The following is a 14599-nucleotide window of genomic DNA, read 5'->3' on the forward strand; positions in this document are numbered from 1 at the left end:
TCCCAGTTTCCACTGTATTTCACTGATCTACTTGATAAAGTCAACGAGCGATGACAGCCAGAGAGAAGCTGTTTGGATAGCTGTCTCCTTCTACAACCTATTGATCATGATAATTTAAGATTTGTTTCCAGTGGGGATTTGATATCCATACTTTATTTAATACCAGATAAATGTGTTTTCTCTGTACCCATGATAATTACTTTGAAGTGATGGAGAACCCTCCCATGTAATTAACAGAAGGGCTAAGGAGTAGCTAATGAATTGAATGAAAGGAAATGTGTGCGGCCATTGGGGTATGAATTAAAAGCAAGCACCTGGGGCCACTAGTAGGAATAGATAGATGATGACTTTGAATGTGAGATTGATTGCATTTGGCTCCAGCCTCCAGTAGCTGCTGGCAGTGGTTTGGGCCAATGTTCTGTATTCACAAAGAGTCTCAGAGTAGGATCTAGGATCAGTTTTTTTTATTATAATGAATGGACAGGTGGGCCTGATCCTAGATCAGCACTCCTAATCTGAGACGCTTTGTGAATACTGACCCTGATTCTCTTCCTGTCTACCTTCCTCAGCCAATCACCACGTGAGGACAAGGCCGCCTCCCACGTGCTGCAAATGGTGTGGAGCTACAAGGACCTGAGGAACGCCCTGACCAAGGAAGGATGGAACAAGAGCCACTTCCAGGTACACGGCAGTGTAGTAGAACACACACACACACACACACACACACACACACACACACACAATGAGTACACTCATATGTCTCTTCTCTCTCCCCCTCAGCCTACAGCGACCGGCACCCCTAAAGCAGCCAAGAATGGCAAGCCAGGCTACGACGACACCACTCTGCCCCTGATGGAGAAGAACCAAGGTCAGTCTGTGACGGCAGGCGAGACTAGGGATCCTCCGGGCCTGGCCTACTGTGGTGAACTGAGTGAGGAAACCATAGATATTAATAACTGCTCTATATCTATGGAGGAAACTGTGCTGCTGTTACTGTGTGTCTGTCTGTATCAGAAGCCTTGATTAGAGCGAGTGCTTAGGAGGATGGTTCTATCTATCTGTGCTTTGCTTTGTGTGTTATCACTCATAGCCGTTAACCTACTGTAGGAGGGCTGTGCTTGAAACCTTTCACCCTCATTGTTATGCTGCAGTGTTTGGTGATCTTCATGTGGTAGTCAGTAGCTTTTGGGATGGTGTGGTCGGGAGAATGATGCATCATGGGTAGATGTATCTAATCCAATAGTGTGTTATTGAACACAAATCCAAGCATGTATAGTAGGATATGTGCATAGAGGGAGGTACTGAAGCAGCCTAAAACACGAAACATCTCATTGACAGAGGAGTCGAGAGCATGACAGCACTTTTCTTGTCATCTTGTTTCTGGCCATGTTACTTTTTTTGCAACCATGCATACACACAAAGTGTAGTTGTCATTTACACCCATTCTCAGCCTGCCTGCATTACTGCTAAAGTGTACCAGCAGACAGTGACTGAGGACCATTGGCCTGAAAGCAACATTGGCTCGTGATTAAAACAAATTGAATGTGTGGTGCTCATGATAAAAAAATGGCATATAAATGCTTTTCAGGCACCAAGAAAAATGGAAGTGGTGATATGATACCTATGGACGAGCTTGGTCCAGGTAAGACCGAGTTTGCATGACCTCAATCGCCGATGAGGAATACTAGTAGTCTCAGATGGAATGTTCTTGTCTGTAGGAACTACTCACAGTTCTAGAACCCTAACAACACCACTGCCAACATGGAAATAATAATACAAAGTTTGTAGGGCAAACTTTGGCAATATTGGGAATGAACAAAGATATGACTTGTTGTGACGCTCTAACGGTGGACAATGCAGTGCAGTAGTGTTTTACTTATGATGCTGTATGCAAGACCCCTCTCTTAACAAGATGTTGGTATAAGGATGGCCATTAATTCAGTAGTCCAGACAAGTAGCAACAGGAGGTGTGGGCAATTCTCTAATGACTGTGTTCAAAACCTGACAAACCTTAATGTTCTCCTCAGTGCTCCTCTTTTCAATGAAAATGTAAACACAATTGTCTTGTTTACTCTCTTACTAACGAGTTCTTCCTCAGATATGCACAGCTCCAGTCCTGGAAGGGTGCATGCAGCTTATTCGTCTGTAGTTTCAATCCATGTATTTAAAAGTGATATATTTCTGTGATCCTCTCTCTCCTCATTAGATGGCTACTCCACCATCGACCAGAGAGACAAGGACTGCAAGTACAAGAGTAGTGGAGACGGGTCAGTGGACCTGACAGAACGGGAGCCATTAAAGGTACGTCTGGTCTAGACCCACCCGTGACAGCTCACACCCCTCACCTACAGCTACACTATAGGTGACTAAGGGATCAGGCTATTAAAACACACGAGTCATGATACTCCGTTTCTGTTAAGGTAGCCTAAATCCATCTCTTTCAGTGCCCTTGCCCATTTGTCAATGCCATGCCCTTTCTAAGGAAATCGTATCGATTTCTTGAAGAGGAATCTGGATTTTCATTTTCTGCAGCAGCAGTTAATGTTGTTGTCTGTCGAGCCTGGTGCCACTCATCTAGCAGTCCAATTTACTGACTGCAGACAGCAGATCTGACAGCTAAGCAGCAGATAATTGAGTAAGCTTTGTGATTGTGAAAGTAATTAATCTGGGACTGATTAAAAGAGTCCTGCCCCTCCATCTCCACTTCTCCTCATAGAGCGAGATGACCAAGGCCTTGTTCACCCACGAACACACACACACACACACCTGCATAGTAAGTGGCTCAGTGCCCATCGCTAGAGAAAACTCAGTGTGAATGAGAGGGAGAGAGAGAGATGGAGGTATGACTTATTCACTGTTGAACCAGGGTGACGTCCAGTCCAGTCATGTGTTTCCCATCACAGGATTATATTCTCACGCTTTGATCGGTCAGCGTGGCGTAAGGACTGAAGGTGGTTTGATAGGTCAATCATACTAACACAGCTAGAAGTCCTCTTGGTTGATGAAGGGTTACCATGAGTTCAGAATCAGACATCATCATATTATAATGAGGTAGAATGGGAAAAGAGATGTTTACACATTTTGCTCGCCTTCTCTGTAGTCCCCCCCCAGTTGCTTCTTGAGATAATTATAGTACTTAAACTAACATGCTTATCCGACCGCAACTTTATTCTGGTCTGAAGATGACACAAAGTATTTACCATGTGTAGAACGGCAGCTATACAGACACTTTGCAGCTTGAAGACACAAATGCTTGTCAAGATACAGTATGCTGCAAAACCTCCTGAAGCAAATTAGCCGTCAGACAGGACTGGAGATGGCAGATATCTCCTCTCATGTCTACAGCCCCCGCCCCTCTCCTGTTTTGAATTTACTTCAGCACAGCAACAACTGCTCAACCCTGCTTTCTAGACCTCGAGAAGCCTGTAACCAAAATGCAACTCTGCTGTTTGAACTGCTTTGTCCCACTCTGTTTTTGTTTGTTTGCATGGTTCGGTTGGTTTGTTGTTTTTAATAACTTTTTCTGACATTTATGCTATGGAACTAACCCTGGCTTTCCACTCCTCTCTATGGATGATATTTATCGACCTCTTTGTTTTGCTGTTAACCCCTTCTCCCGTTGCTGCAGAATGACACAAATAGGAAACACTATGTCAGGAGTAACAGGCCTGCAGTCAAACTGGTGGATGCTTGTGACGTTAAACCTCAGCCTGTAGACTCCTGGGTCTAAATGCATGCATGGTAGGTCTTACAAATGTTGGTTTTTCACTTTTTGGAATGTTAGTCTCCTTTCTTTGTTACCTCCACCACCACCACGCTGTTTCTGTTTTAACCCTCACACACCTCACTTCTGTTTGTTTGTTTATCTGTGCTTGGACCTGCTTGATCCACAGTAGTTGGCTTATGACACCAAACTTGAGAAAAGCTGGATGAAATTGCATCATCTTCACAGTTGTGGAGCACCTGTTTGATTAAAACCCATATGTTGCAAAACAGACAGACTCCCTTGACTATTCCAGATGAAATTATGTTTGTTCTAAATTATGAAAGAGATTAACTCTATAGACTTTAGATGGAATACGCACGCATGTGCACACACATACACAATTCCTCCCAGTGTAGCTCTAATGAAAAGCTGTGGAAAGAACATGGTGTATCCTCTATCCTCTCCCTATCAGCATTCATTAATCCATACACTATTCCCTGGGACAGAGAGCTCCTCCAGATAAATAATGGATGCCTGGATGAACACACACATCAGCTCCTCTTTCTCGGTTATATCTACAGAGTCTGTGTTAGGTTAGGATAGGCTAGCTGCTCTGGGTTAGCGTCACTAGAGCTCACTATTGGGGATCCTCTCATCACTCGCTCATCTCTGTCCTCCTGTTCCATGACTTATCACTGAGTGTGTCTGTTCTGGGTGAGAAGCTGTGGTAGGTGGCTGATCATCAACAGCTATATGGAGGTGAAGGGCTGTCTTTCTTCCTTGCTGTAAGTCTCTTTATTCTCTCATTGCACTCCCATGACTCATCGTCCTAGGTAAGGGATCAACCATACTGCTTTGATTGACTCCTTGTGTGGTGCTCTGAAATGCAAACTGAAATATGACTGAATGATCATCAGTACAGAATTAAGTACTGAAAACAATTTAGTTTATATAATAACTCTGAAAACAGGTTGTGATCACCACATTAAGATTAACAAAAAAAAAAAAGGATCTAATCTAACAGTGACATTCTTAGAATGGACAGAGTAATCATACGAAAGAATGGACATGGAGTCAGTCAGGTAAGACAGAGTAATCATTATACGAAAGAATGGACATTGAGTCAGTCAGGTAAGACAGTAATCATTATACAAAAGAATGGACATTGAGTCAATGAGGTAAGACAGAGTAATCATACGAAAGAATGGACATTGCCTGCTTCATTTGTGTGTTAACAAAGCTGGCTTTATGCAGCAGCTGCCATTCAAACATGTCATCAAAGCATCTCTCTCGCTGTCTGTTGTCTCCCTTTTACATTGGATTTGACATCTGTCAAGCATGTATGAATACAGTGATTTCTGTATTGTGATTTTGAAGGAATTATGTAATACCATTGTCAATGTGCCCTCTGACTTACTTTAAAAGCTTGATTATTCAACTGCTTTAAACACCCGGCCTGCATCCAATGGCACCCTATTCCCTTTGTAGTGCACTATTATTGAACAGTGCCCATTTGGCTCTAGTAAAAAGAAGTGCACTATATAGGGAATAGGGTGCCTTTTGGGACGCAAGCCTACTCTCTTATAGGTTTTCAGCTCTGACATAACCACCTGTGTCCCCCCTCCCTCCCCGTTCTTCTGTCTTCTAGGCTTAAATAACGACAGCGTAACATCTGAACGATAGGATCTCCCATGTCATCACTGCCATAACACATGGAACTCATTTTGATGTTGACTCATCAGCAGATAGACTTTGTAAAAGAACGAAAGAGAAAAAAAAAAAAAAGAAACAATCATCCAACAGCCAATGTTTCATGCTTTTGAATCAGCAAATGAAATTATGTATAAAAAAAGAAAAGAAAATCAAAAAACGACTACTTCTCATATCTACATCCCCCACTGGATGGACAGACGTAGTGTACCCTAACAGCAAGGACTCTGACTGGAGGAGCTCTGCATGGTGTCAGGATGGAAGAGTGGAAGCAGTTCTCGTCATAGAGATACAAGTATTCTAGAGCTCTATCTCTATGGTAATGTAGGGATGGCTGCTGGTGTGAAGCAGGGGGAGAGAAGGTGATGTATGTTGGGAGGAAAGGAAGTGTGTTGGAAAGGAAAAGAGACAGTGCGCTTCAAATAGTATTTTTTTCTATGTTGTAATTTAGCTTTTTATTTAGCTTTTGTTTTTGTTGGTTTGTCTTTCCTGGAGGCACAGTAAATTGTTTTTGTTTGTAATATAATTATTTAATTTTTTTTGCTGGTCTTTCTTTTTGTTTTTGTTTTCTGGATTGAAGAAGTGTGGGGTGTGGACTGGTGTGGTAGATGGCAGATGAAGGTTGGGGTGGTTTGAAGGACTTGATGCTTGAGGGGCACTTAAAGGAGCTGTACACCTGCAAGTGTTGATTGGAGTTAGGGAAGTGAAAAGACATGCATTTGGTTGGGTTACTTATAGCTGTTGAGCGAAACAAAATTAAAATATATTTTCAGAATCGACACAGACTAGAGATATGTGTTTGCCGACGACGATATATGATTTGCTTGGTTGGTTGCTGTTTGTCATTGATATGTATTAAAGTTGAAGAGAATATTTGACATTTTGTTTATAAATGGATTGTGTTAATGAAGAAAGGGAAAGTACATGCTCCTGGTGTCAAAGGGTAGAATCGAAAAGCATTAGATATTTTTGTTGGTTTTATAAATATATATTAGGGTCAAAGAAAAGCAAAAAAATAGAGAACAGAAAAAACAATAGAAAGGTCTTAGTTGTGTACTCATAACAGGTTGTTTGGGAAGGACTTTCATTGGATAAAATCTCATATTTGTAAACAGAAATAATCACATCATTTAAGTGTGTATCAAATCTATAGAGTCATGCTGATCACATATTTATATTTTGTACTGTCAAGAGTAAAAAAAAAAAAAAGACGAGCTGTTATTCAGCTTTCTTTTTAAAGGTGAGTTGAACTGATGACCTGGTCTCCAAATCTTTCAAGGAGATTAATAGAGAGAGAGAGAGAGAGAGAGAGAGAGAGAGAGAGAGAGAGAGTAGATGGTTCAGTAGGGGTCACTCAAGAGATAAGACTGAGAGAAAAGAGGGAGGGAGGGAGGGATGCAGCAGCAGGGATAGACAGAAAGAAGAAATTAGACAGAAGTGTTACAATTCCCTTTTCATTTCACACTGCAATTATATGAAGTCGCTGAGAACCTAAAAATGTGCTTTGATTTCACTAATGCATCTTTAAATAACTATTTGAAACAAGCATGAAAAAATGTACAGATGTTTATATTATTTTTAAGTGCCAATTTTTGTGGTGTAATTGGATATTAGTCATTTATATCTGGAGAGGAGAGCAGTTTTCATGTGGTTCAATGCAGAATTTGCATCACGTTGTACGAAGTATACAAAATCTGTTTGATTATTATATGTTTTGTTCCTTCTAGGGGCAATTGAAATGAAGTAGTGCAGATGTCTTTTAAAAAGAGAAGAAAAGCTGAACTGCACGTGGTTAACGGTTTAGTAGTGATGTTGTGATTGTTTTATCTCCATCGCCAGGTGGACTCTCCACTATGAACCCATTCTCTCTCTCTCTCTCCCAATTCTGGGACCAGTGAGGGGGCCCTCCACTACAGGACAGCTTAACTCATGCGTCAGCTATAGGCAAATGGCATGTGCCTGCGTTGAAGTCCGAATTTCTTTGTGATGTGACTTTATAAAGCTTGCATATTTTACACAGCGATAACAAAGACTGATGTGATAAGATACAAATTAAAAGTACACGTATTAATAAACATTTAATTTCAGAGAAAAGTAGCGTAATAATAGCCCCATGTTAACGTCCTCCATGTTGACGTATGTCCTCAGAACTGTGTGCTTTTCATTGGATTGTTAATCTTTGACTGTCTATTCCTGACTGCATTTTGCAGTACACAACCAAAGGATCTGGTGTTGTACTTATATACATATGAAATGAGTCCATGGGCTGGTTTGTGGACTGTGCTGTGAAAGAAATGCAAGAAAATGGGGTAGAAATTGAATCAAAGGAGGAAGACCTACCTGTGTAGATATCACTGATTCAAACTCTTCAAAATAAAGTAACTGTACTACTCAGTAGCAAATGTGTTTGTAACTATCATGTGCCTTAACATTTTCCATGGTACATAAAGATAACATTGTGTTTTATATAACTCTTTATCTCTCCCTCCCTCCGTTCCTCCTCATTCCCTCATACCTCTCTCCTTTTCTCTTCTTTGTCAGCCTCCCTCCCTATATCTCTCCCTTCCCTATCATTTTACACACTCACACATTCACTCACTCTGTCCTCAGTGGAGACTGTTGGTGGGTTTTTGCCTTGTATTACATTGTATTATAAACTTTTAAAAGATAGACATAATACATGGTTTGATTTCATAGAAGAGTACATGAATGCTTTCGTAGCTATCAGAGCGATGCCACAGTGACAGAATGTATTATGTTAATTTTACTAAAACCCAGAGGCAAGTATTACGCTTGTTCGAATAACGTGAAAAATACTGATTTGTAGAGTATCAATTTGGTGTGTTTTCAATAAACTATGCCTGGAAAGAACATGTTGCTTGTGAATTTTGTGTTGTCTTTGATATTCCATTCCAAGAAGACCAAGGATCTATACAGCTTCATTCCCAATAAATAATAAAGTTGTCACTACTGTCACATTGTCATATGGTTAAGACTCATGCTACCATCTAAATTATAAAGAAGACATGCTGATACAAATTCAGTTACTGTGTGTAATCCCACAGTTTTTAAAATTCATATTTTAAAAGTTATATTTCACAAATTCCTTCTGAATATTTAATTTCCTGTATGTCTGGCCTAGCCCTTGATCATGACTCAGTTCCATTACATTACACATGAGTCATTGGACGAAGGCGTCTTCTGTGTGGAGTAGTTTGGTTAAGAGCCCCGATGCTCAATCTGAACGTTAACACGCATCGCTTGTGTTTATGGTTTTGGAAGCATAAGGACCTTATCTTTCATATCAGCGAGAAATATATACACTACCAGTCAAACGTTTGGACACACCTACTCATTGAAGGGTTTTTCTTTATTTTTTCTATTTTCTACATTGTAGAATAATAGTGAAGACATCAAAACTATGTAATAACACAAATGGAATCATGTAGTAACCAAAAAAAGTGTTAAACAAATCAAAATATATTTTATATTTGAGATTCTTCAAATAGCCACCCTTTGCCTTGATGACACCTTTGCACACTCTTGGCATTCTCTCAACCAGTTCACCTGGAATGCTTTTCGGTGGGAAATACACATGCGGAGATCATCTGAACCAAAAATCTCAAATTTGGACTCCAGACCAAAGGACAAATGTCCACTGGTCTAATGTCCATTGCTCGTGTTTCTTGGCCAAAGCAAAGTCTCTTCTTATTATTGGTGTCCTTTAGTAGTGGTTTCTTTGCAGCAATTCGACCATGAAGGCCTGATTCACACAGTATCCTCTGAACAGTTGATGTTGAGATGTGTCTGTTACTTCAACTCAGTTTTGATGTCTTCACTATTATTCTACATTGTAAAAACTAGTAAAAATAAAGAAAAACCCTTGAATGAGTAGGTGTGTCCAAACTTTTGACTAGTAGTGTATATTTCTAGATTTAGATTTTCGAAGACATCAAATGTCCCTTACTCTATTACATTCATTTATTTTCTTCAAATCATTATAAATCAAAGATAATTGAGCGAAACTTGTTATTTTCGGAACCAGTGCTTTATTTGCGTCACATTTTTCCTAATAAGAGTGAAAATTTGTTGCGTATGAAGTTGACCCCTTCAATCTCTACAAGTTACCACAAAGATATACATAACATTTGATGCTATTGTTCAATTATGATTTTAAAACACCGACCTAACGGTGGAATGAAGCGTAACAGGGTGGAAAGCAATAACAGTGGAACTAATAATGAACAAAATATTTAAACAATGAAAGATATTTTATTAACTTTGAAATCTGTGAAATGGTTAAAAAAAACATTACATTTATAATTAGAATCACTTTCTATGTATTTAATTTTGAATGTACTTTTTGTCAACCTAAGTTTGTAAAACAACATAAAAACAGATTATTAGAATGTGAGTATTGCCCATAGCTAGATGTAAAACAGTTGGATTGTATTTTAAAGTTTAATAACACTAATCAGGGCTTTTATGATAAACAGCTCCTCGCCTCTCCTCCACTTCACTCCCTTCCAAAACCCTTCCCACTCAACCCCTCCTCGCCTCTCCTCCACTTCACTCCCTTCCAAAACCCTTCCCACTCAACCCCTCCTCGCCTCTCCTTCACTTCACTCCCTTCCAAAACCCTTCCCACTCAACCCCTCCTCGCCTCTCCTCCACTTCACTCCCTTCCAAAACCCTTCCCACTCAACCCCTCCTCGCCTCTCCTCCACTTCACTCCCTTCCAAAACCCTTCCCACTCAACCCCTCCTCGCCTCTCCTCCACTTCACTCCCTTCCAAAACCCTTCCCACTCAACCCCTCCTCGCCTCTCCTCCACTTCACTCCCTTCCAAAACCCTTCCCACTCAACCCCTCCTCGCCTCTCCTCCACTTCACTCCCTTCCAAAACCCTTCCCACTCAACCCCTCCTCGCCTCTCCTCCACTTCACTCCCTTCCAAAACCCTTCCCACTCAACCCCTCCTCGCCTCTCCTCCACTTCACTCCCTTCCAAAACCCTTCCCACTCAACCCCTTCTCGCCTCTCCTCCACTTCACTCCCTTCCAAAACCCTTCCCACTCAACCCCTTTCTCGCCTTTTCTCCACTCCATCCCCCTCCTCCACATACTGCAAGTCCCTTTGCTCCAGTTGTAGCTCAGTGGTTTCCAAAGTGGTATTTTATGTACCTCCAAGTGGAATTTTCCATTTGTACAGACCTTTTATTAAGTGCCTGTGGCTCTGGGATCAGGCATACTACCTGGTTGTCAGCGTACCTGGTTGCCACAGGGTTTCAATGGTGCACACAGATCTTGGAGCCTCAGCAGCTTCTAGAGTTGCTTCTTTTAACTCAAAGCAGGGACAGTCCATGACCCCCTCATCTCTTTGGCAGAGACAGGTTATGTCTCTGTACTTGATGTGACCTGGCTACACACTTATCACTTGATGCATGTTCATTGTGCCTGTTTATACTGGCTTGCTAGCCCGTCGTTGAATAAGTGCAGCCGGTTAACTTCTGGGTACCTCTCCTTTAACCATCTCCAGAACTGGATCAAGGTGTGCCCAGATTGCTGGCGGGTCATGCCTTCTTGATGTGAAGGTGGAGCAGAAGGCAACGGGTGAAAGCTGTGCTCCTGCATATAACACTCCAGTGTGGAGGGTCGCCTGCTGATGCGATCCTCCAAAATGAACCGACTGGACTTCCATGGAGTATTTGCAGGAGTAATTCTCGCTGAAGTCCACATGGTCAAACACTCATTGTGCTTGAGACTCTCCCTCAGCTCTCTGTACGCTGCATACTGCCATCTGATGTTGAAAAGGTGGTGCCTGAACCTGAAGAGCCTGTCCTGGAACTGACTGACAAGTTTGTCCTCAGTCGTCGTCACCTCCTTCTTCACTGTAACATTGGTCCTGTGTTCTTCATCTTTGGAGCTCTCAACTGACCATTGGGTCAGGGAAATTTCTTTGTTTGATGGGGGTTTCACAAGGGTGTGAGTGGACGATAAAAGCCCACGGCTATAAAGGTTGTTAGCCATGAATTGGAGATTCTCGTGGGTTTTACATTGGCACGTCTCACGGTCAGCTTCGGTGGGTGCCACAACCCAAAATGGCCTAAAGGTGCAGAAGAAAGAGTAGGAGATCGAGTCTTGACTTTCTGATAGGAACTTCCTGTATAGATTCTTCATTGTGTCTGTCAGCAACCTTTTTTGCATCTTCTTTTTATTTTGCGTGACAGTTTATTTCCTCCCTGTAGTCATGCAACTCACATCATCCCTCAAAAATAAGGATTTCTTCTCGGATTCAGCAGTTCCTTTTTCCTTTTCTGTTTTTCCAAGGTGGCTTGAAGTTTCTTGATCTCTTTCATGATCCTTTTCTTTGAATTGTTGGTCTTTCTTTGACCTTGACATCTTTGCCTAAAACACAGTAAGCACTATTAGTATTGTAATCAGTAAACTAATTAATAAATAAATCGACCAATCAGTTAATCAATCAATCACTCAATGAATCAATCAATAAACCAATCAATCAAACAAAAAACATTAGTAATAGCATGGGTATGTTTAGTAATATAGAATAGAGCACAAATATTGTGAACTGTTGTGAACACAACTCAAATAGATCCTGACTAATAAATCATCCAACTGCCCAGCTCAAGCTTGCTCTAACCTTGAAGGTCCTGGCATTGGGTCATGTTCAGGAATGGGGGAGGGGTAAAAGATGCCCTGGTTGTTGCTCTGGTCTTTTCTTCTCTCTTCGTCTCGTTCCATTTTTTCCTTAACGCACTTCTCTCTCTCACTGATGTCTGCTATATCCTCTTCTTTTTCCCTGTCTCTCTGTCTCTCTGCCATCTCTGTCTCTCTTTCTCAAGGTACTTTTGTCTGGGTCTGCATCACGGCGTGCTCGGTAATGATATACAGTACCAGTCAAAAGTTTGGACACACCTACTCGTTCCAGGGTTTTTCTTTATTTTTACTATTTTCTACATTGTAGAATTTCAAAACTGAAATAACACATATGAATCATATAGTAACAGTGTTAAACAAATCAAAATATATTTTATATTTGAGATTCTTCAAAGTAGCCACCCTTTGCCTTTATGACAGCTTTGCATACTCTTCAATTAACTGGTGTGCCTTGTTAAAATTTAATTTGTGGAATTTCTTTCCTTCTTAATGTGTTTGAGCCAATCAGTTGTGTTGTGAAAAGGTAGGGGGTGGTATACAGAAGATAGCCCTATTTCGTAAAAGACCAAGTCCATATTATGGCAAGAACAGCTCAAATAAGCAAAGAGAAACGACAGTCCATCATTACTTTAAGACATGAAGGTCAGTCAATGCGGATCATTTCAAGAACTTTGAAAGTTTCTTCAAGTGCAGTTGCAAAAACAATCAAGCGCTATGATGAAACTGGCTGTCATGAGGACCGCCACAGGAATAGAAGACCCAGAGTTACCTCTGCTGCAGAGGATGGGTTCATTAGAGTTAACAGCCTCAGAATTTGCAGCCCAAATAAATGCTTCACAGAGTTCAAGTAACATCAACTGTTCAGAGGAGACTGTGTGAATCAGGCCTTCATGGTCGAATTGCTTCAAAGAAACCACTACTAAAGGACACCAATAAGAAGAAGAGACTTGCATGGGCCAAGAAACACGAGCAATGGACATTAGACCGGTGGAAATGTGTCCTTTGGTCTGATGAGTCAAAATTTGAGATTTTTGGTTCCAACCGCTGTGTCTTTGTGAGACACAGAGTAGGTGAACGGATGATCTCCACATGTGTGGTTCCCACCGTGAAGCATGGAGGAGGAGTTGTGATGGTGTGGGGGTGCTTTGCTGGTGGGAATCACACATGTGGAGATCATCCGTTCACCTACTCTGTGTCTCACAATTCAAGGCACACTTAACCAGCATTTCTACCACAGAATTCTGCAGCGATAGGCCATCCCATCTGGTTTGCGCTTAGTGGGACTATCATTTGTTTTTCAACAGGACAATGACCCAACACACCTCCAGGCTGTGTAACGGCTATTTTACCAAGAAGGAGAGTGATGGAGTGCTGCATCAGATGACCTGGCCTCCACAATCCCCCGACCTCAACTCAATTGACATGGTTTGAGATTAGTTGGACCGCAGAGTGAAGGAAAAGCAGCCAACGAGTGCTCAGCATATGTGGGAACTCCTTCAAGACTGTTGGAAAAGCATTCAAGGTGAAGCTGGTTGAGAGAATGCAAAGAGTTTGAAAAGTTCTCATCAAGGCAAAGGGTGGCTACTTTGAAGAATCTAAAATATATTTTGATTTGTTTAACACTGTTTTGGTTACTACATGATTCCATATGTGCTATTTCATAGTTTTGATGTCTTCACCATTATTCTACAATGTAGAAAATAGTTACAATAAAGAAAAACCCTTGAATGAGTAGGTGTGTCCAAACTTTTGACTGGTACTGTATATATATATATATATATATATATATATATATATATATATATATATATATATATATATATATATATATATATATATACAAATATATATATACAAATATATATATATATATATATATACAAATATATATATATATATATACAAATATATATATATATATATATACAAATATATATATATATATATACAAATATATATATATATATATATATACAAATATATATATATATATATATATACAAATATATATATATACATATATATATATATATACAAATATATATATATATATACAAATATATATATATATATATATATATACAAATATATATATATATATATACAAATATATATATATATATATATATATATATATATATATATATATATATATATATATATATATACAAATATACATACAATATAAATGTATTATGTAAATGGTCATATATATTGACATAAGTAATTCATTTTCAATATTTTCTGACAAAATGTCCACCCTATTAGGTGCATGTTCCAACCTGTTGCATATGCCTAACAGGAACCTAACAGGGTGGAAATTTGGAGGCTAAGTTAGCCATAGTGATCAAGATCCTGCTAGCATGATCAAGATCCTGTGAGTGATCAAGATCCAGCTAGCATAATGGTGAACACTTGAAGAGAAATTTAACTTTTCTTCCAAACATATTTTTAAATTATAAAATGTGATAACATGTTCCTCTAATATAGGCTAACATGGTGGACATTTA

General features: G+C 40.0%; 1 protein-coding gene across 3 annotated transcripts in view; it reads left to right on the forward strand.

The window, feature by feature from the left end:
- LOC311144835 (splicing regulator ARVCF-like) overlaps nt 1–5462 on the forward strand; it is a 259175-nt gene extending 253713 nt beyond the window's left edge. The window contains exons 12-16 of one of the 3 annotated variants that reach the window (XM_084180989.1): nt 570–681; nt 781–868; nt 2207–2301; nt 3629–3741; nt 5355–5439. In XM_084180989.1, coding sequence (XP_084037115.1) covers nt 570–681; nt 781–868; nt 2207–2301; nt 3629–3730 — 397 coding nt within the window. In that variant the 3' untranslated portion in view covers nt 3731–3741; nt 5355–5439. Of the gene's footprint in view, nt 1–569; nt 682–780; nt 932–2206; nt 2302–3628; nt 3742–5354 lie in introns of all 3 variants that reach the window. The other 2 variants (XM_084180990.1, XM_084180991.1) reach the window with 2 other exon arrangements.
- The last annotated feature ends 9137 nt before the right edge of the window (nt 5463–14599 follow it).

Source organism: Coregonus lavaretus, assembly GCF_964263955.1.
Source record: "Coregonus lavaretus genome assembly, chromosome: 17".
NCBI classification, from domain to species: Eukaryota; Metazoa; Chordata; class Actinopteri; order Salmoniformes; family Salmonidae; genus Coregonus; species Coregonus lavaretus.